The sequence below is a fragment of the Schistocerca serialis genome, chromosome 2 (genome assembly GCF_023864345.2).
Source record: "Schistocerca serialis cubense isolate TAMUIC-IGC-003099 chromosome 2, iqSchSeri2.2, whole genome shotgun sequence".
Classification (NCBI taxonomy): Eukaryota; Metazoa; Arthropoda; class Insecta; order Orthoptera; family Acrididae; genus Schistocerca; species Schistocerca serialis.
In genome coordinates, this window is record NC_064639.1 from 411,462,115 (window position 1) to 411,486,238 (window position 24,124).

At 39.3% G+C, this 24,124-nt stretch overlaps 1 protein-coding gene across 1 annotated transcript in view; it reads right to left on the bottom strand.

The window, feature by feature from the left end:
• LOC126457248 (uncharacterized) overlaps positions 1-23,582 on the bottom strand; it is a 106,319-nt gene extending 82,737 nt beyond the window's left edge. The window contains exons 1-4 of the mRNA XM_050093400.1: positions 23,436-23,582; positions 21,769-22,029; positions 16,919-17,096; positions 5,971-6,464 (exon numbers count right to left, since the gene is read on the bottom strand). Of these exons, the coding sequence (XP_049949357.1) occupies positions 5,971-6,464; positions 16,919-17,096; positions 21,769-22,005 (909 nt within the window). The 5' untranslated portion in view covers positions 22,006-22,029; positions 23,436-23,582. The remainder of the gene's footprint in view (positions 1-5,970; positions 6,465-16,918; positions 17,097-21,768; positions 22,030-23,435) is intronic.
• Positions 23,583-24,124: the final 542 nt, after the last annotated feature.

A 24,124-nucleotide genomic window follows, 5' to 3' on the forward strand; every position in this document is an offset into this window, starting at 1 on the left:
GTGCGACAAATGTATCCATCAGGCAAGTGTGGCAAAATTTTGTGTTACTGGGTTGCGGCAGCAGACGACCAACACAAGTGCCCTTGCTAACAGCACAACATCACCTACATCACCTCTCATGAGTTCATGAGAACCCCACACGGCTGCAAAATCATGGTCTGGTCAGATGAATCTGATTTCAGTTGGTAAGAGCCGATGGTAGGGTTCGAGTGTGGCACAGACTCCACAAAGCCATGGACCAAATTGTCAACAAGGCACTGTGCAAGCTGGTGGTGACTCCATAATGGCATGGGCTTTGTTTGCATGGAATGGAGTGGCTCCTCTGATCCAACTGAACCAAAGATTCACTGGAAATGGTTGTGCTTGGCTATGTGAAGCCCAACTATTGCCAATTGCCATTTATGGACTTCATGTTCCCAATCAATGATGAAATTTTTATGGATGACAATGCACCATGTCACTGGGGCACAATTGTTTCTGATTGGTTTTGAAGAACATTCTGAAAAATTTGAACAAATGACTTGGCCAACCAAATCACCTGACATGAACCCCATCGAACATTTCAACAGGTGAGTTCTTGTACAAAATCCTGCATCAGCAAGAGTTTCGCTATTATGGACAGCTATAAAGGCAGCATGACTGAGTAATCCTCCAAGGGACTTCCAACGATTTGTTGAGTCCATGTCACGTTAAGCTGTTGCACTGCGCCAGAAAGAAGGTGGTCCAACACAATATTATGAGGTATCCCATGACTTTCGTCATTTCCCGATAAATTCTTGCATCTTTTTGTTGCTGCTGCATTTCTTTTGTAAACAATCTCAACGGATTTTGAAGTCAGCCATTTTTGCAGAAACTGGCATGACTGCCCAACATGGAGACAAATACTTCGAAATTAAATTAAGAATGTGTCTGAAGTAAGAAAACAGTACACTTCTTTTTTCTAGTTTTGAAAGACCATTGCATACCTCATGCAATTTCATTGTAATACAGCAATTTGAACCAAAGATTATCTGCATTCTAAGCATGTCTGTATAAATATTCAGTCAAACCATCTAGTTGAGTAATTGTTAAAGAAACCTTTTGAAGCAAACTGTCAGGGAAAAAGTTTGAAATAAGACATTTCATATGTTTCTTTAACATTAAAAACATCCACGACAGTGTACAAGTATCTTAGCTGTTATTTCAAAATTATTTTCATTGGTATGCAGAGCAACATGCTTAAGTTTTTCACGTAAATAACTTTTGATTCTTTAAGATATTTGTCATAATTTTTCACTTAGACAAATAGCAATTATAGGCCTCACGAAACCAAGACCAATGTGTTTTCGCAACATTATTATTCATATAGACATTAACTCTGTTTCATTTATTTTTGTGGAACTGGGGTACTTTTCGTGCCAGAATAGATCCATATGAGACAAATTTAGAGAGACAACTTTTTTGTAGGTCTGACAGGGAACTGTGGTCTAAAAATACATTGAATATGGGAATTTGTGTGCTGTTGTGGCCATTCTACTGATGCACCATCCAGATGATTACTCCAGTCTTCATGGAAACTGGGGTCACAAGGCAAGCTGTGCATGATGTTTCCACCACTCTCAGCAGAAACATATGTCGTTGAGACAAGAGATGCTTTGTAAGTTGTGTGTTACCCACTGGAGTATTTGGATGAACTGTAGTGATGTCACTTTTTAGGTAAGATTTATTCAATGGTATGCAGTAATCAATTTGCAATGTGTTACTTGTGAAACATACACACTTTACACTCATTAGTAATACTTAAATCATTTTGAGGAGCACTATTTACTAATGAAGAATAGGTCAATACACTCTTAATTTATGCTGAATGTCACCAAAATGTGTCAAGAATAGCAGAACTGCATACAGAATAATTCCCATGTAGACACTTTCCAGCATACCTCACTTTCCTTAATACAGCAGAACTACTGATACTGCAGATTTTGCACCAACAAAATATATTCAACGGAAAACAGCGGCCAACAAAGCAGCAGTTCTTGCAGCTACTGCATTAAACATGCATGTCAGTTCCTGTGAAATGCAAAGACAGACTGCTATCACATAGAAAAATGTTTTGAATATTCTTCATAGATATAAATTTCACAGGCCCATATATCCTTATATCAAGAGCTACACAGCAGTGATTCTCAATATCATTTGGAGTACTGTCAATGGACCTTCCAGAAACAGAAAAATTTTGTGGAGGTAGTACTGTTTATGGAATATTATGGAAATGGAAGAGGATGTAGATGAAGATGAAATGGGAGATATGATACTGCGTGAAGAGTTTGACAGAGCACTGAAAGACCTGAGTCGAAACAAGGCCCCCGGAGTAGACAACATTCCATTGGAACTACTGACGGCCTTGGGAGAGCCAGTCCTGACAAAACTCTACCATCTGGTGAGCAAGATGTATGAAACAGGCGAAATACCCTCAGACTTCAAGAAGAATATAATAATTCCAATCCCAAAGAAAGCAGGTGTTGACAGATGTGAAAATTACCGAACTATCAGTTTAATAAGTCACAGTTGCAAAATACTAACACGAATTCTTTACAGACGAATGGAAAAACTAGTAGAAGCCGACCTCGGGGAAGATCAGTTTGGATTCTGTAGATATGTTGGAACACGTGAGGCAATACTGACCTTACGACTTATCTTAGAAGAAAGATTAAGGAAAGGCAAACCTACGTTTCTAGCATTTGTAGACTTAGAGAAAGCTTTTGACAATGTTGACTGGAATACTCTCTTTCAAATTCTAAAGGTGGCAGGGGTAAAATACAGGGAGCGAAAGGCTATTTACAATTTGTACAGAAACCAGATGGCAGTTATAAGAGTCGAGGGACATGAAAGGGAAGCAGTGGTTGGGAAGGGAGTAAGACAGGGTTGTAGCCTCTCCCCGATGTTGTTCAATCTGTATATTGAGCAAGCAGTAAAGGAAACAAAAGAAAAATTCGGAGTAGGTATTAAAATTCATGGAGAAGAAATAAAAACTTTGAGGTCCGCCGATGACATTGTAATTCTGTCAGAGACAGCAAAGGACTTGGAAGAGCAGTTGAATGGAATGGACAGTGTCTTGAAAGGAGGATATAAGATGAGCATCAACAAAAGCAAAACAAGGATAATGGAATGTAGTGTAATTAAGTCGGGTGATGCTGAGGGAATTAGATTAGGAAATGAGGCACTTAAAGTAGTAAAGGAGTTTTGCTATTTGGGGAGCAAAATAACTGATGATGGTCGAAGTAGAGAGGATATAAAATGTAGGCTGGCAATGGCAAGGAAAGCGTTTCTGAAGAAGAGAAATATGGATTTGAGTGTCAGGAAGTCGTTTCTGAAAGTATTTGTATGGAGTGTAGCCATGTATGGAAGTGAAACATGGACGATAAATAGTTTGGACAAGAAGAGAATAGAAGCTTTCGAAATGTGGTGCTACAGAAGAATGCTGAAGATTAGATGGGTAGATCACATAACTAATGAGGAAGTATTGAATAGGTTTTGGGAGAAGAGAAGTTTGTGGCACAACTTGACCAGAAGAAGGGATCGGTTGGTAGGATATGTTCTGAGGCATCAAGGGATCACCAATTTAGTATTGGAGGGCAGCGTGGAGGGTAAAAATCGTAGAGGGAGACCAAGAGATGAATACACTAAGCAGATTCAGAAGGATGTAGGTTGCAGTAGGTACTGGGAGATGAAAAAGCTTGCACAGGATAGAGTAGCATGGAGAGCTGCATCAAACCAGTCTCAGGACTGAAGACCACAACAACAACAACAACAGTACTGTTTGCTGATTAGGTAACATTTACTAACCATCGTAATAAAAATTTGAGAAAGAAGTATTACTGGTCAATAGTAAACTCACACTGTCTCTGTCATGTATTTAACGAATGCCTCAGGAATGCGAATGTGCGAAGCAGAATAATCAGATAGCACATGACCAGCGTTTATTTAATTGGCAGTGCACTAATTTGAAGGGGTGGGGGGTGGAACATGTTTTTTGGTAAGTATTTAACGATTGTCATTAGAAAACGTGACTTTGAATATCTATTGAACAATGTCTTTCCAGCATGGACGTCCTGCCTATAACCATTCAGTAACAAGAGATGCAGTAAACCAATTTTTCCCAAACTGGAGAGTCAGGAGGAGTCCTATCCAGAGATTTCTGGCAGGATCACTTGATTAATCCCATTACACTTCTGCCTCTGGGGTACTGCAAACCATGTGGTCTATAAGAAGCTTTCAGTGATTTAGAATGATACAAAGCAGTTAACTACTGCTGTGTGTAAAGCAATCACTTCAGATATATTTGCACCAGTGACGTTGACACTGTTGCAGCGTGTATGTAACTGGCATTATTATTAGTTCTCACTTTGAACATACTCTTCAGAAAACTTGTCAACAGAAGTGCGACAGCACATAAAACTAACTTCACTGTGTTCAGTTCACAGTCTTTGGTTTCATTTATTCCACACATTATTTGAGGTACACTGTTTTACATGCAGGCAAATGATGCAGCAAACAGTACAAGTGTCAAAAAGAAGAAGTCATTTGATTTCCTCACAAAATCTCAACTATTAAGACATAAAGGAATTACAGACTTCACAATAAAGGATGGCAGCCAAAAACAGTCCATCCTTTATTGTGAAGAATTTTAACAGTTGCTGCTGCAGCCATGTTTAAAATCTTGGAATTACAGACATCAGCTGGGAGCTGCCATTCTCAAACCTGTGGCACAAGTTTTAATTTTAAATGTAATTCAGGAAAACTTCATAATAAAATTAGACTACTGTCTTTTTATAGAATTTTTACTATGTCAATATACGTTTTGGAGCCCTTGTGACTCTAAAATGTACATTAGCCAGTAAACGCTCTTCAACAAGATGGTATACAGATTTCATTATTAGTTTTCCATTTATTTCACTGACTCAGTTCTGTCAAGAACAGCCACTGTGGCAAGCATGAAAAAGGAATATTAAGACTTAACATTTCATTAAGAATGAGATCATCAAAGATGGAATATGTGTTCGGGCTGGGGAAGCAAAAGGAGCATTGACATTAAGCAATATAAGAAACTCATGGAAAACTTAAATTTGCATAGCCAGACGGGGGTCTGAGCCAGAAATGTTTCACTGAAACCATTGCCCTACATTGCAGGCACCCTAGAGTCTTCTTATAGCAATTTCAGAATTATAACCTGCTATCTAAAATCCGGAGCAACTGATCTAACACCAGAATTCAATGCAGTAGCTACTTTTAAGAGAGACCTTTGTTATTTGCTGTGGGTAAGTGTGTTTCTTCATAAGGTGCAGCAGCTCATTTACACTCTTTAAACCACAGATGACTGAAAACATTTGACTACGTCATGTGTGTCATTTTAAGCCTACTTGTTGAGTTGAGGCTCACATTCTGCTAAGGTGCAATGCATGTGAGCCTTATCTCATGCTTATCAGCAAGGCATCAAGCAGACTGGTAATTTTTCCATACATTCGTAGAGCAGCATCATGTAGTGGGAGTTTGCAGTGATTTCGCAGGAATGTCACTCAATAGTAGCACTACAAAAGGAAACCTGGAACTCATATCGTGCAGATACAGTTTCACTCAGTGCTCAAGACATATAGTTTATCTACTCACAGTGTAAAGAATATACAAACATAGTTGGGCTAGCATTCTGGAGAATTTAAAACAATGTCTTGGCTGCAATATTCATGTATTAAGTATCTAATCAATAATTTAAGTGATGTGCTCTAATAACAATGCCCAGTATTTCCACCTATGAATATTTTGGAACCATGAGCAACTACTGATACAGGGTGGCTCAAGATTTTCCATTCATTCGTCAAAAAAAAAAGCCACAGCTCATACAGCTACAGTGGGCTCTTGGCAAAATTTGACACATGTATTAAGACTTGTCCTCTGAATATATATATAAACTGTTCAATTATATTTAAAACCTACCTTGAATCCATTTCCTTTCTGCTCTTCAGTCTGATCAATATCCTTCTCCTGAGCAGATTTCATGAACCCAATAACATTTTCCAACTCCTTACGAGCCTCATCTTCTTCTGGACAAGGCACATCTCTCTCAATTGTATAGGTTCCTGCTTCACTGACAGTGTCATTCGAAGAGTCATTTATCACTTCCTCAATATCATCAATCATTTCATCAGGATTTTGTGTCTGAACTCTTATTTCAATGTCATTATCATCATTCGTGCTGGCAACTAGCCATTCTTCTTTACAGTTAGCATCAATATCTTCAAAAGGACTAGCAACATTATTTAAAGATGTGTTGTGTCGCTTTTCCTTCACTTCGTCGCTTAGCAGTCGATCTCTTTCAAAAAACTTTTGTATTTGCTGCTGCTCACACGCAGACATTAATTTTGCTTTAATCTGGGAGCTATGTTCAGCTAAAATTTTTTTCTCTTGAGCAAGATTTGTTGTTCTAATACCTATTAACAAGAAATGCATATATTATAACCCTTGGAGAATATACACTACTGGCCATTAAAATTGCTACACCAAGAAGAAATGCAGATGATAAACGGGTATTCATTGGACAAATATATTATACTAGAACTGACATGTGATTACATTTTCACACAATTTGTGTGCTTAGATGCTGAGAAATCAGTACCCAGAACAACCACGTCTGGCCATAATAACAGCCTTGATACGCCTGGGCATTGAGTCAAATAGAGCTTGGATGGCGTGTACTGGTACAGCTGCCCATGCAGCTTCAACACGATACCACAGTTCATCAGGAGTACTGACTGGCGTATTGTGAAGAGCCAGTTTCTCGGCCACCATTGACCAGACGTTTTCAATTGGTGAGAGATCTGGAGAATGTGCTGGCCAGGGCAGCAGTCGAACATTTTCTGTATCCAGAAAGGACCATACAGGACTTGCAACATGCGAACGTGTATTATCTTGCTGAAATGCAGGGTTTTGCAGGGATCGAATGAAGGGTAGAGCCATGGGTCGTAACACATCTGAAATGTAACGTCCACTGTTCAAAGTGCTGTCAATGCGAACAAGAGGTGACCGAGACGTGTAACCAACGGCACCCCATACCATCACGCCGGGTGATACGCCAGTAGGGCGATGGCGAATACACACTTCCAATGTGCGTCACCGCGATGTTGCCAAACACGGATGCGACCATCATGATGCTGTAAACAGAACCTGGATTCATCCCAAAACATGACGTTTTGCCATTCATGCACCCAGGTTCGTCGTTGAGTACACCATCGCAGACACTCCTGTCTGTGATGCAGCGTCAAGGGTAAGCGCAGCCATGGTCTCCGAGCTGATAGTCCATGCTGCTGCAAATCTCGTCGAACTGTTCGTGCAGATGGTTGTTGTCTTGCAGACGTCCCCATCTGCTGACTCAGGGATCGAGACGTGGCTGCACGATCCGTCACAGCCATGCAGATAAGATGTCTGTCATCTCGACTGCTAGTGATACAAGGCCGTTGGCATCCAGCACGGCGTTCCGTATTACCCTCCTGAACCCACCAATCTCATATCCTGCTAACAGTCATTGGATCTCGACCAACGCGAGCAGCAATGTCGCGATACGATAAACCGCAATCGCAATAGGCTACAATCCGACCTTTATCAAAGTCGGAAACGTGATGGTACACATTTCTCCTCCTTACACGAGGCATCACAACAACGTTTCACCAGGCAACAGCGGTCAACTGCTGTTTGTGTATGAGAAATTGGTTGGAAACTTTCCTCATGTCAGTACGTTGTAGGTGTCGCCACCGGCGCCAACCTTGTGTGAATGCTCTGAAAAGCTAATCATTTGCATATCACAGCATCTTCTTCCTGTCGGTTAAATTTCGCGTCTGTAGCACGTCATCTTTGTGATGTAGCAATTTAAATGGCCAGTAGTGTAGAATAATGACTTTTTAAATTGTGCACACAAGTTATGCAGATGAATCTGTTATGACAGTTACTTATTTTCTTAGAGCAAAATTTGATGTAATTTTGTATCGAAAGTGCTCTATACCCGTTCCTTCATTGCACAAATACTATTTACCTCAACAATATTCATAAAGAAAATATATGAAACTTCCTGGCAGATTAAAACTGTGTGCCGGACTGAGACTCGAACTCAGGACCTTTACCTTTCGCTACCCAAGCACGACTCACACCCCGTCCTCACAGCTTTACTTCTGCCAGTTTCTCGTCTCCTGCCTTCCAAACTTTACAGAAGCTCTCCTGCGAACCTTGCAGAACTAGTACTGCTGAAAGAAAGGATATTGTGGAGACATGGCTTAGCCACAGCTTGGGGGATGTTTCCAGAATAAGATTTTCACTCTGCAGCGGAGTGTGCGCTGATATGAAACTTCCTGGCAGATTAAATATATTTCCATTTGAATGGGTAAAAAATGTTACCTGTGGCAAGCGTAGTACTCTATCACATCAAATGTTTGCATACATTGCTTTTACTCTGCAGTTAAGTCTCTAACGTGACATACCCTAATAACTGGTATTATTATAATGTATCAATAGTTCTGAAAACACTTTCTACCAGATACTGAATGATAACTGAAAGAATTTTAAATCTGTGAAACTGAAGACAATCTTTGGTCATAGTTTTTTTTCCTTTATTTTATAACTAGTTTCTATTTTATTAGATCATTATCTGATGTGTCTGTCCTGCTAAAGTAGTAAACAAAACATAAACTAGTTACAGCCAATAAAGAGCTGTCAAAACTGATAAAAACATAATAAAACTGCAATAAAACACAGCTGCCCCCTAGTGTAGGGCCATTAATAGTATGCTCACGGTGATCATATATAAGTAAATTGTATTTTTACCACTTCTGATGGCGCCTATTTTGGCTAAAAGTTCTTTATGATTTGTATATTAGTTTAGGAAGAGATGTGCATCTGGTGAAAAAAATCTCCTAAGACTAAAACCACTAATAAAATAAGGAAAAAATTATTTGGCCAAAGAGTTTTCAATTCCACATTTTTTAATGTTGTATCGCTGTATACTTCAGTGTGGTTTGCCCCACTTCATTTAAAAGAGTTAATAAAATAAGGAAAAAATTATTTGGCCAAAGAGTTTTCAATTCCACATTTTTTTAATGTTGTATCGCTGTATACTTCAGTGTGGTTTGCCCCACTTCATTTAAAAGAGTTTAAGTCAGTCTCCCTAGCAATCAACTAGCAAAAAAGCAGATGGGTCGTAGGGATCTGCAAGCTATAGAGTTCTAACAGACTACAGTGGCAGTTTGCAATACTGCACTCATAGCCATACTGCTTCAAAATGCTACTAGAATGTTTGGTACATAGGGAAACTACTTCACAGAACCTCGTAGAAGTGTGCAACATTTCACATCAGTATCATCACATTTACCTTCGCCAGTAGATTATGTGCAGCAAAAGAAGATGTGACGGTACACTCATAAGATTTCTCACTGGAGTGACTTGTGAGACCTAAATTTATTCAGTCCTTGAAGTCCCCCATGACAGTGTGCCCCCAAATGCGTGAGAATTTCAGGGTGACCACGATTGATTAAAACACATCTGCTATGTACACAAATTTGCACTATTTGTCTAATATCTTTTGTGACAGACCTCGTATGAGATATTTTTCAGCAGAACCCATGATTTCATCTGCAGGAAGTTACTTTTCCACTGCCAATGAGACAATCAGTTTCGATAAATTAATCACAGTGTAAGGACAGAATTCCACGTCAATAGCTAGTCATGTGCTAATACATTATGACAGATAGGATGATGAAAGGATGTAGGGAACAGGTCTCCCATCTCTGTCTGTTGCTGGGATATGAGCCATGAGGCAAAGAGTTGGAAGTAGGGGTGGAGCATGGATGGACAAGGATATTGCATAGGTTCAATGGGCAGCAGAATACCACTAGTGGGTGGGATATTTCTCATTTCAGGGAATGATGAGAGGTAGTTGAAACTTTGGTGGGAATGCGATTCAGTTGTTCCAGTCCTAAGTGATACTGCGTCATGAGGGCAGTGTATTTTTATGGCTGGATGGTGGAAATGTGGGAGGTGGTAGGTGACTGGAGAGACAAGGGATGGTAGATCTCTTTCTGTACAAAAGTGGGAGAGTAATTTCAGTTAGTGAAAGCCTCCGGAGACCCTTGGTGTATTTGGAGAGGGACTGCTGGTCATTAGAGATGCAAAAACCACAAATGGCTACGCAGTATGGAAGGGAGGTATTGCTGGTGACTGGTAGGTTTGATGCAGACAGAGATCCCTCTCCAAATATGCCACAGGTCTCATTCGGGCTTTCAGAGATTGAAATTCCCTTCCAACAGATCTACCATGCATTGTCCCTCTAGTTACCTGACACTGTCCAGCCACAAAGGAGTGCTCCTCTCATGACTCAGCACCAGCCAGGACTGGAGCAGCTGAATCATTTTCTCTGTCAGAGTTTTGACTACCTCTCTTCATGCCTTCAAATGAATAATGACCTATCATATAAGATGAACATCAACAAAAGCAAAACGAGGATAATGGAATGTAGTCGAATTAAGTCCAGTGATGCTGAGGGTATTAGATTAGGAAATGAGACACTTGAAGTAGTAAAGGAGTTTTGCTATTTGGGGAGCAAAATAACTGATGATGGTCGAAGAAGAGAGGATATAAAATGTAAGCTGGCAATGGCAAGGAAAGCGTTTCTGAAGAAGAGAAATTTGTTAACATCGAGTATAGATTTAAGTGTCAGGAAGTCAGTTCTGAAAGTATTTGTATGGAGTGTAGCCATGTATGGAAGTGAAACATGGACGATAAATAGTTTGGACAAGAAGAGAATAGAAGCTTTCGAAATGTGGTGCTACAGAAGAATGCTGAAGATTAGATGGGTAGATCACATAACTAATAAGGAAGTATTGAATAGGATTGGGTAGAAGAGAAGTTTGTGGCACAACTTGACTAGAAGAAGGGATCGGTTGGTAGGAAATGTTCTGAGGCATCAAGGGATCACAAATTTAGTATTGGAGGGCAGCGTGGAGGGTAAAAATCGTAGAGGGAGACCAAGAGATGAGTACACTAAGCAGATTCAGAAAGATGTAGGTTGCGGTAGGTACTGGGAGATGAAGAGCCTTGTACAGGATAGAGTAGCATGGAGAGCTGCATCAAACCAGTCTCAGGACTGAAGACCACAACAACAACATCCTCTCCACCCCTTCCACAGTGGTATTCCACTGGCCACCACAGCTACGCAATATCCTTGCCCATTCCTATTCCACACTTGCTCCCATCACCTTGTCTCATGGCTTATATCCCTGCTATAGACAGAGGTACAAGACATGTCTCCCACATCCGCCCACCACCACCTACTCCCATCCTGTCACAGACATCTCCCATCCCTTCAGAGAAAAGGCTAACTGTGAAAGCAGCCATGTCATCTACAAACAAAGTTGCAACCTCTGTGCTGCTTTCTATGTGGGCATAACAGCTAAGAAGCTGTGTGTCTGCACGAATGATCACTGGCAAACTGTGGGCAAGAGACAGGTGGAACAGTTGCTGAACATACTACCCAACATTATGGGCTTCACTTCAATGACTGCTTCACAACCTGTGCCATCTGAATCCTTCCCACCAACACCAGCTCTCTAAATTGCACTGGTGGAAACTTTCCCTACAACATATCACAAGACATTCTCTATTACCATAATCCTCATGTCCTCAAGCTTCACTAGTACTGGTCCTCCACCTACCTATCCCCTTCCCTGTTCCCACCCCAGCACTATGTACGCCTTCTATTCCATTTCAACAGTCGTATCCCTGAATGTGGCTCTCCAGCAGGTATACGACTTCCTCAAATCCTGCCCTGAAATGAGATCCATCCTTCATGAAATCCTCCCCACTCCACCAAGAGTGTCTTTCCGCCGTCCACCTAACCTTCGTAACCTCTTAGTTCATCCCTATGAAATCCCCAAACCACCTTCCCTACCCTCTGGCTCCTACCCTTGTAACCGCCCCCGGTGTAAAACCTGTCCCATGCACCCTCCCACCACCACCTACTCCAGTCCTGTAACGCAGAAGGTGTACACAATCAAAGGCAGAGCCACGTGTGAAAGCACCCACGTGATTTACCAACTGACCTGCCTACACTGTGAAGCTTTCTATGTGGGAATGACCAGCAACAAACTGTCCATTCACATGAATGGACACAGGCAGACAGTGTTTGTTGGTAATGAGGATCACCCTGTGGCTAAACATGCCTTGGTGCACAGCCAGCACATCTTGGCACAGTGTTACACCGTCCGGGTTATCTGGATACTTCCCACTAACACCAACCTGTCAGAACTCCGGAGATGGGAACTTGCCCTTCAGTATATCCTCCCTTCTCGTTATCCGCCAGGCCTCAATCTCTGCTAATTTCAATTTGCCACCGCTCATACCTCACCTGTCTTTCAACAACACCTTTGCCTCTGTACTTCCGCCCCAACTGACATCTCTGCCCAAACTCTTTGCCTTTACAAATGTCTGCTTGTGTCTGTGTATGTGCAGATGGATATGTGTGTGTGTGTGTGTGTGTGTGTGTGTGTGTGTGTGTGTGTGTGTGTGTGTGTGTGTGTGTGTGTGTGTGCGCGCGCGCGCGAGTGTATACCTGTCCTTTTTTCCCCCTAAGGTAAGTCTTTCCGCTCCCGGGATTGGAATGACTCCTTACCCTCTCCCTTAAAACCCACGTCCTTTCGTCTTTCCCTCCCCTTCCCTCTTTCCTGATGAGGCAACAGTTTGTTGCGAAAGCTTGAATTTCGTGTGTATGTCTGTGTTTGTTTGTGTGTCTATCGACCTGCCAGCACTTTCGTTTAGTAAGTCACATCATCTTTGTTTTTAGATATATTTTTCCCACGTGGAATGTTTTCCTCTATTATATTCATATAATTACATTACTATGTATTTATTGAGTGAACAATTTACTATTTTGCCAGTACTTTTACTTAAATATTAATTACAACCTATAATACAAAATCGTGCTACTTTAAGAAGTGGTCAATCGCTTGTGTTAGCTGACACCATCATTAAAAAGAGTGCCAACAGATACTTCCATCAAGCAGGCATAAATAACTGCTTAAACAATACCTAATGACAACATGTTGTCAATTAACATAAGCACACTTGTGCAAACATCCTGGCTTATTTATTTATGAACAAACCTTTATTTATATTTATTGTAAATGATCAGCGTGTGACTGTTTATAACATTTCTTCAGTTAAATATTGTTGTAATGTTAGTTTAGGCCAGGAAGTGATCAATATAAGTCAAATCACATCTGTAGAACTTAATAACAATGTGATTTCGGTGGGAACAGCCTTCAGCCAATGGAAAAGTAGACAGTGGTGGAGTTAAATGGAGTTAAATGGAGACAGATATTTTTTGAGTGAAGAGCTCAAGGGAGCAATATGAGACACTTTTCACTTAGATCTTGATCATGACACTTTCTGTTGAGGCTTGATGGAAGGCAGACCTAACTTGCGATGTTCAGTTGTGTTGGTGACAGACTTTGGGCAGTTTTATGACAATGTTTGGTTTTATTGGGCACTCAACTGCGCGGTCATCAGCGCCCACACAAAGTCCCAATTTTTCACACAGTCCAATTTCTTTACTCAGTCCAATGTAGCCACTGTCATAAATGATGATGAAATGATGAGGACAACACAAACGTGCAGTCCCTGGGCAGAGAAATTCCCCAATCTGGCCAGGAATCGAACCTGGGACCCCGTGACCCAGAGGTAGCAATGCCAGTCACTACACCACGAGCTGCAGACAGTCTGGGCAGTGAACAGCTGCTACAATACTCTAACTTTTGAATGGACTTTATATTTCAAGATGTCTGAATGTCCTTCATTGTAGACTCTTCGTATTTTGTGTGCTTCGTAAATCATTATGGTGAATTCTGAATTATTTGGGCTGGTGCATGTTTGGGGTTCTGTGATCACGAACTGTACTCAGTTTTCCCATACCTTTGGTGACTGTTTAGTTTGGGGACTAAGCTACCATTGTCAAAATGCTCTCAATGTAACTTTACTGTATTTGATAAGGATATTTTCTGTCTATATTTTAACTGGATATACAGGGCCACTTCCCATTTATTTAAGATGGTCTTTCTTGAATAAATATTATTCAACATACCTCTGTATGTTCATCTTTTTAAGAGATGGTTGCGAGACTCTGCTGTTGGATACAGGATGTTGAATTAAACACCTTTCAGTCATATAGGTCCCAAACTTGTTTTATTTGGCTAGCAGCTTCAGCACCTTACTACACCAACTTTGATCAGAACTGAGGTAGAATCTTTCTACACGTTGGTCAGGGGCCTGAAGATGGCGGGGTAAAACACTGAAGCTGGTAGCCAAATAAAATGAGCTTGGTAACTAGACAGCTGAAAGATGTTTAATTTGACATTCATTAGTCAGCATAATTCTCTGTCATCTACATCAATTGCAGACGTTAAAGCAGATCACTTTTTATTAAATTATTCATTTATCTTTTTTTTTTTTTTATTTCTGTGTATTTATTGGTTTACAATTCTAGGCAATGCATACAGTATCTGACCACAGGCTCAAAGCTTCAGATTTTTATTTGCAGGGAGTTCGCTATGGGCATGGAAGCATTCACATGCAGCTTGACCCAGTGAAATCAAGTTACTCCTTTTAAAGAGAGCTGTGCATAGCCCAACTACCTATGGTACAAGCAGCATCAGACAAAGCCACAACTGGTTTGCTCATTTGAGATGCTGTCTAGAAGAGCAACTACTCAGCAGAAAACCGTTATGTATCATCACATTCAAACTTCCTGGCAGATTAAAACTGTGTGCTGGACTGACACTCAATCTCAGGACCTTTGCCTTTCACGGGCAAGTTCTTTACCAACTGAGCTACCCAAGCAAGACTCATGATCTGTCATCACAGCTTTACTTCCACCAGTGCCCCATCTTCTACCACCCAAATTTCACAGCAGTTCTCCTGGTAGAGCACTTGTCCACATAGGGCAAAGATTCAGAGTTTGATTCTCAGTCTGGCACAAAGTTTTAATCTGCCAGGAAGTTTCATGTCAGTGCACATTCTGCTGCAGAGTGAAAATTTCATTCTGGAAATATCCCCAAAGCTGTGGATAAGCCATGTCTCCCCAATATCATTTCTTCCAGAAGTGCTAGTCCCACAGTTTCGCAGGAAAAGTAAAGCTGTGAGGATGGGTCGCAAATCACGCTTGGGCAGCTCAGTCAATAGAGCACTTGCCCGAGAAAGGCAAAAGTCTTGAGTTTGAGTCTCGGTCTGTCACATTGTTTTTAATTTGCCAGGAAGTTTCATATCAGCATACACGCCAATGCAGGGTGAAAATTTCATTCTGGAACCAGCACAAAGTCTTGGACTTATTATTAGATGTACCCAGTAGTTTACTCAACATTTCTTCTGTCTCCACTTAATAACAAGAGTGCAAACACTTGCAACCATTTCCATGTCCATGTTTATGTCAAGTGTTGATTGATTATAAGTCGGTCATGCGTACACAGTTATCAAATTATTTGTGAATTGAGTCAATGCTCACTATTGGGCTAGTAAAATTGACCAGTGGAAATGTCATTGATGCGTGCCTAGCCTTACCTTATACCAGGATCGTGCACTTTGTATTAGTAGAGGGGAGAAACAAATTCACTTTTGTTTTATGCTTTTAATAACCTCACATTTATGTGAAAGGTACACTGCAATATGTTTGTGAAGAAGTCTTGAGGAGAGGAAGTAAATTACCAAATAAAAAATATAGGCTTCAGTTTAAAAGAGATGTATTGCTGCTCATAACTTTGCAATAGACAAAGTTACAAGAAAAGCAATCATCCTGATTAATGTGCCCATGGTAGCTAAACATTTGGATCACAAAATGTTTTATTCTACTTCTGGATAAAATTCTGTTTGGGTTCGTCAAGATAAAGGGGACACCCTGCATATGCAGCCCCAAGATGTAAAAATTAAGAACCCAGGGTCAAGAGATATGTCAGAGAGATGAAAGGGGCTCATGATCAAATTAATCAGGTAGTAGTTGTGGAATGTCATAACAAAGGCAGAGGGGGAAAGTATAAGGGTTACAATTTAATAGCTCATTGACATATAGGGTAACTGGAAAAATTAAAGACCAGGGGTCAATTATTGACAACAGAGATGTCATTAGCTCAGTCAAAGAAAGATGAAGGCAAGCTTAAGCCACAGCATGTTTATGAAATTATACTGGCATTCATCTCGTGTGATTCAATAAGCAAAGAAAACACAATTCAGAATGGGAATTTGAATTTCACTTGTCCCAAGTACAAATTGTGTCTTAAGCATGGCACCTCTGTCAGAACAAAAGTGCTACGCCAAGGTCTTGAAAGATGAAAGAATTAGCATTTGAAGCTGGAAAATAAAAGGGAAATTGAAATCTCCATTTGTCAACACCTCAGCTTCAAATAGCATACCCCTTGTTTCTCCTCTCCTTTTTCATGGCACTTTTTCATAGTCTATTACCAGTCAGATTCCTTTTTCTACTACTTTTTTCACTTCTCTCGTCACCTCTCAACATTGTTGCCAATATTTACTGTCTGCTTTTTTACATTAATTTCTGCCTTGAGCTTATTTGGGACTGCTTGACTATGTTTAAGCACTTTCACATTACTGACATGCTCCTACCTCATGTACATTTTACCTTTTACATTTGACACATTTCTCACCAAATTTTGTGTTCCGGATAATTTCTACTCCATCTGCATATCACTCCCGATGTTTCAAAATGAAGTAACGAAATTACAAAAACAAAAACAAACACAAACAAACAAACACACACACACACACACACAATATGCGAAATATCTTGATCTTTTTCTGAATAACACACCCTAATTTGTAAACAAAATATCAAATGACTACCAACCTCTCTCTGCAGTCTTTAGCTTCTGGACAAATATGTCACTTTTACTTCTCATATCCTCTTCCTGATCACTTGAAAAGTATCCTTCTGAGTGATAGCCAGCTCTTCTTGGCAAAACCAGTTTTCTTGATGGTAAAGGTGACAGTCCTATTGCTTGCAAAGCACTTTCATTGACATTTTTCTGAAAAAGAGTACTAAATCAAAATTACTAACAGTAGACACAGTACAATTTCTAAAACCAGTCTGAATATGTAAGCCTCTGAATTATTTCAGTGAAGATAGGATTACACACATTACTGAAGAATAGTAATGACAACTGTTCAGATCTCTTCATTTCTATCGGAACTGTATGAAACATGCTGAAGATGTATTCAAAAACTACTTTTTTAAATTCAGTTTATGGGCTGAAATTAGAGAAGTTCTCAGCAAATACTGATGTAAAAAAGTAACAATAAACAGGGTAGCACATACATCAATTTCTTTGACAAACTCTGGGAATCAATTCATAATGAAAGCCTTTCTTCATCTGCATTACAGAAGCATCCGATTCCACCTGTCTGCTTTGACTGATGATGTCATGAGTATGGTGGAAATGGCTACTTCCAGCATATACAAAATGGCTACAATGATGTCACTACATACACATGTCAATGAATGCGAACAAAAATAAAAATGATACAATAACTTCTCACTCCAAAAATATAATGAAACTAACGGGACAACCACAGCAAATTGGGCATTTAGGGCACGAACAAACTAAATATACCACAATAAAATAACACCACACCATCTCAAAACAAATAACATCCAAAAAAAATTTAAGTTACACATCCACAGGAATCGGACATTTCCCTTGACCTATATAGCTCAACCACAGACGTCGATACCAAAAAACCAACAGCCACAGCTCCAAAAAGTGGAACCAAAACAAACGACTCAAAACCCCAAATACCACTTATTCACTACTCAAAATAAAACAGTTCCGAATTCCAATAAATATACAACACAGAAAGTGTCACCATTACTATAGAATAAAACCACTTATCAACAAAAGCCTCTGGCAATACCACCTAGGTTGGCTAACACACACACACACACACACACACACACACACACGACAATGCCATATATACATGTTCATGGTCCAAGCCGCTGGAATTCTCGTCAATCTCATGTTTTTGCCACAAACGTGACACCTAACATACTCAGCAATAAGACTGAAAATGTGCATAAACTGTGTGTCAGATATCATATCATCAGCCATTTGAAAACTTAGTGATACACTCTTGACCTTCACTGTCATATTCATACCTAACAAAAAAAGCAATTAAAAAAAAATAGACTTCTTACTGCACAGCAACACCAACCTAATCAGACCTAATAAAAGCACCACACACATAAACAAAAAAACCTTAATAACTCACTGAAAACACTTCCACAATCCACATTATCACACGAACTATCTAAACTCAAAACCACATTATCATGATGACAACAAAAACTCAAATGAACACAATACCACACCTTAAACTCAGCACATCCACATCCACTACCAGAGGGCACCATCAAAAATAACAAGACATCTACAAATACAACCAACTCAAAAACTCCGTGCCATAGTGACATCACACACCAAAACATTATTACGTCACAGCTCAAAGCAGATGGGTGGAATCGGACACTTCTGTTGCCCTCTTCATCCAAACATAAATTAATGCATACCAACTTTCTTGGGAAAATTTGCAAGAAATAAAGGCCTTCAGTAATGGTATTGTACACAAGTGAATGTGGTATGATCCCTGACAAATCACTGTACACTAAAGGTATCTGACTAGAGGCAAGTTGTAATTCTGAAATAATTCCACGCAGATGTTGCTGGCAGAAAACCAACCTTCCGGGTTCTGGGCAGACATATGTAACCCCCCACCTTAGCCCCATAGCTGAGGGTGAAGGCAGTTGGTAGAATGCACCAGCACTACCTGTCACACCATGGCAGATAGTTACATTTATCACTTACGGAGAGAGTAAAGCTGAGCACGAAAACTTATTTTGCATAAATAAAATAAAAATCTATCCTTCATTTCCCACCATCAACTGTCTCATTTTCCTTGGCTTCACTGGAGATTCAAACAGTTCCCATTGGACTTGTACAAAGTCAAATGTTGCAGCAATGCCAGCCCTGCCATCAGCAACATAGAACAATAGTTCTACACCACATATACCAGGAAGTGAAGGATGTTAACACCATTTAAATCAAATATCACTTATACTTTCTGACAAACCAAGGAGACAATAATAAAAAAGTAACACCAATACTATAAAATGTCAATAGGACCCAACTGCTTCTGAATTTGCTAAACCTCCAGTTAAAGCATTCCTGAAATAATTTGTGTTAGCTCTGTGTGTTGATCAGTACATGTGGTAAAAGTGGACTTACAGTGTTGGTGGCTTTTCCATTGTGTGTTGCTGTTTGTAGCAGTTCATGTGATCAATCATGAGAACCTGACATGGCAAACCATGAGTAAGATGCAGGTAGCCAATGAGATTCTCATTCGCAATTTCCTATGATTCAAAATAAAATTAGCTAGAATTTTGTTCTATTATGACTGAATTTAACCACATTGTCAGAATTTTCAGCACAGATTTATTAAAACATCCAAGTTGGTTATTGCAACAAGGACTGTATATCTCAGGCAGCACTACACTACACATCAGTCTATTATGGCAATCATATTTCATGCCATGATTCACTGGTTTTGGTAACTTACACGCAAATCATCACATTCCAGCCTAATCTAGGTCTCAGGCCGTACTACAGGTCAGCCCATCAGCAAATCTAGCTTTCTTTCATTAACTTTTGTTGGCCTTGACAACACATAACCAAACTCATATTTTTCCATTTCGTTCATTGCATTCTACATTTCAGAAAAGTCTGCAACTATGCCAGTCATGATTTAAAAAATGAAAACTGCACCATTACTTATTTTTTCATGCTTAGCACAATGTGTTTCAAGAATTTATTCTCATTTCCAATTGCATTTGTTAACATGAATATTTTTTATGTTTGCAGAAAATCACACATGGAAACATCACCATAAATATTTGTGTAAACAAATGCACAAATGTGCTTGAAAACAGGAATAAGTTATCAAAAAAAAGGTGTGCTAAGCATGAAAAAATAAGTTACTAGTGCAGATTTAATTATTTAAACCACAAACTCACATTCCAGCATAGTCTAGGTCTAGGGTTTTGTTACAGATTGCTGTCAGCACATCTAGTTTTCTTCCATTTACATTCATTGGCTTTGTCATCTCACTACCAAACTGCCACATTCCAATTTAACCTAAGCCTCAGGCTTCCATAAAGGTCAACACGTCAGTACATCTAGTTTTTTCCAGTCGTCAAAAAAATATGAATACCTGTGAGCAATCTTAAAATTTAAGTTATTCAGACTTTCTCCATATCAAAAATAAGTGTAAACAATTTGTGTCTTCTGGTGAAAGAAACCATCAGATCCAGCGTTTCTCATTGGCTATTTCCAATGGCAACAACCAACATCAACAAACTCCCAACATCAGGATGCAATAAAAGACCCACCAACACTGCCAAAATAAAGTGTGTGACACACAGAAATCACACACTACTCTTTAAACACAGCTAACATGATCAATTTAATGTTGTTGTAACTTAATGTTATCATACCCAATAGTGATGGCACCAAAATAAAATAACACTTAAAAAAAAATTGAAGTGTATGTTCCAGGAGCTTGTGACAGCTGCGGAGAAGGAACTGATGTAGGTCTACAGATTTTATCAGCAAGTTCAAATACTACATTAAATTCTGCAATATTCCAAGACATGGGTATACAGGAATGTTCGATACGAGTTGCTGGCCTTGGCAAGTGATGTAGGAAACACGACAAATGCCATAAACAATATGGCAACTATAAAAAGATGTTATTGGCGATATTTTCAAATGGTCTAAGCTACAAATTAGTCTGTCACCAAACTATATGTGTGTGTTCTTTTTTTAGTATCACACTTGTTGGCTCCACCAACTCACAATCAAAGTGTCACCTTCCACCCTAGCCTAGACCTCAGGCAAAGTTACAGACCAATCTCTCATCACAACTAAATGGCATTTTCTTTTCATTTTTTCCACATTTGTTGGCTTTCCCAACTAACAAAAAAACTGTGAATATAATGCACAACATGATGACACGACAACAGCCATTAACATTACATCTCTGGCCAAAGCTGACGAGTCTTATCGAACGTTCTTCTTTACACCAAGACACTACACATACAGACCAACACAGAATAAGATAACGGCTGACAGGTCACATACAATGCTTGTCAATTAAAAAAAAAAGAATCAGAACACAAATGCCAGTCTTACAGAGGGCCTCGCTAATAAAAGTAATCTACTATATGAACTCACTGTATAAGTCAGTGCAGACTACCTTATAATAACTAAACTATCTTCTCCGCACAAGCATTCACAATGTGACATGTACCAGTCTGTCAAGAGTGATACCCTTGAAAGGTGCGCACAGGTGATTTTGTGAATTTCGAAAAGTGGGCAAGACATAATGGCAAATTAAAGCTCTGAAATGTGGTGGTAGATAAACCTGAATACCATGGTACATCTAAGTAAGAGCACTGCTCATGGATGGGAACTACCTGCCGAACAGTTTTAATCATTCGGAGAAGTTTATAATGAAATAATGCAGTTATTTCATCACTGCATTGGCTAAATTTTTAATTAGTTGAAAAGAATATCAGTGCACTCCATCAAAATGAAATGATTACTAAACAATGTGATAAAAAATTACTATGTAACATTTTAATACCTTGTCTTCACCAACTGCAGACAGTGACCAGTTTCTCGTATGTCGGAAAGGAAATCTTCCTAAGTTTTCTCGTAGATTCCTCGCAGATGCATTACCCTTGCTGTCTGCAAAGTGTATTGTGAATGCCATTGACTTCTGAGATTCTGGAGGAGTCTGTACATCAGCACCATTAGACTCACTAGGCTCTGCTTGCACAGAGCCTGGCAGCAATTCATCACCACATATAGTTTCCATCATCCCTCCTCAGAAAATACTTGCTTCCTATTGGAATTAAACCACATTCCTAAACCTTCACATTCTCACATATTACAAAAGTACATATTTTATTTTAATATTAGATACAAATCTAATTCAGAATCCAGTATACACAAATTAAATTTTAAACACATTAATACTCATTACTGGCTTTGAAACAATTACTCAACAGATTTGTAAAATCTTTTAGTGGAGTACAATGAGAAGTTATTGTAACATTTTACTCAAAGTATTGTTTTTAGCTATGTTGCAGCATTATATCATTGTGAAAGCTCATTTCTAGTAAGTATTATGGACAGTATACTAAGCATTCTCTACTTTGTTACACATCTGTATCAGAAAAACTAAGCGATTGTTTTTATTTATGGCTAGTTGGTTACAGGATAGCTAAGACAACAACAGCCAATCAGCTGGGAGCTTGTTCACGCCTTCTCTGTTCAGTTCAAAATTGTAATATCACTCTGCTACCTCAGGTGCTGTGTAATCCAATCAGCATTGTACGACAGCTGTGGCCAGTAGTCCATGTATTTCAATCTGCTTTTTGTTTTTTGCTGTAATTCTCTGTGCAGCATGTTTATTGTATGCAACAGTTATATAAAGCTAATACAGTAATGCAGGTTAGCTGTCAGTGGACAACAGACTGTAAGGAAAAATTTCATTTAAATATGTTAGAAATAACTATTTCAAGTCACTGAAATTAGATCAAAAAATCTGGAAAAAACAGCATAACATTGTCATTACATCTGTTGCAGCACGGGGACATGTTTACGATAAAAACTACAAACGTTGTTGTCAGATGACCCACCATCAAACACAAAACAATGTAGTGTTAAACAAAATATTGACATTTTTTAATATCACCTATATTCAGTCATTGTACATCAATGCTGGGTGAAGTTAATAAGTAACCTGGGTAGCAATTCTTATCGTGCTTGTCATGTGAAACACGATAACCTTATAGTGAATCACAACGAACAGAGTTGCTGCTCACTCACGCGTAAGTCGTTCTTCACTAAAAGCTCTCATAATACGAGGCAACTTTTTCCATATGAACTCTCGAGCTGACGTGCACAAGTTTGCATATGCATAAACAGAATTTAGATTAGCGTTTTCAAAAGCGTTTAGCATGCAGTGTAGAACGCCAATCTGGAAAATGAACAACCATACCCCACGCACGATTCCACAAAATTATACGTGTTAATTGTATAGGAATGGCGTACATGTGTACAAATTTACGACGACATTACGATGGAATCAATTTTGGTGTTTCGTTATCATCACACCCACACAAGTTCTCAAAAGAAAACAATCAATAATAATATTTTTGTAGTTAACGTCTGGGGAATTAAAGAAAATTACAGAAAACTATCAGTTTATTTGATAAACAATAACAAACACCCTTTCATTCACACCTTTTTATGCGATTCAGACGAATCAATGCGTACCACTCCTCCATTTATTCTAAAACCCTAACGTGACAGCACTACCTCTACTCCTACTCTCACAAATGTCAACATCTATTTTCCAAAGATTAAATGCTAACTGCAACTTCACTCTCGTTCACCCTTTGATTGAGTAGAAGTCATCCCAAAGTTTGCCAAATTTTGACATTTTCAAGCCGCGATACTCGAACGTACATCGTAGTGTATTGTCTTCGAAGTCGCTGTTTTCAACAACTGTGAATTATATTTCCGCACTTTTCATCACTTATTAGTGTTTCACACGTGACGGAAACTGGACAGAGAAAAAACAGACACTCTATAAATAACAACGTAAATTGATGAATAGAGGTTCTTTAAACAAGTTTTTTGAGTAACGAAATGTAGTTCCCTTGAATGAGAAAGATACAGTTATTTGAAGTTTTTTTGGTACTCAAAAAACACACAGTGGATAAGGTAAACAGGCTCTATAAATTACCCTGGCCTGCACTGCTCAGTCGTGTTACTGACCCTGTTAACATATTCCAATAAACAAATACCGCATCTGACTAATTTCGTACTGCTCTATCGAATGATCATGTAAAATTTCGCTTTAAAAATCATTTTGTTTGTAACAGCAAGCGCACTGACGCCCCCCGTCAACACATCAAACAGAAAACTGG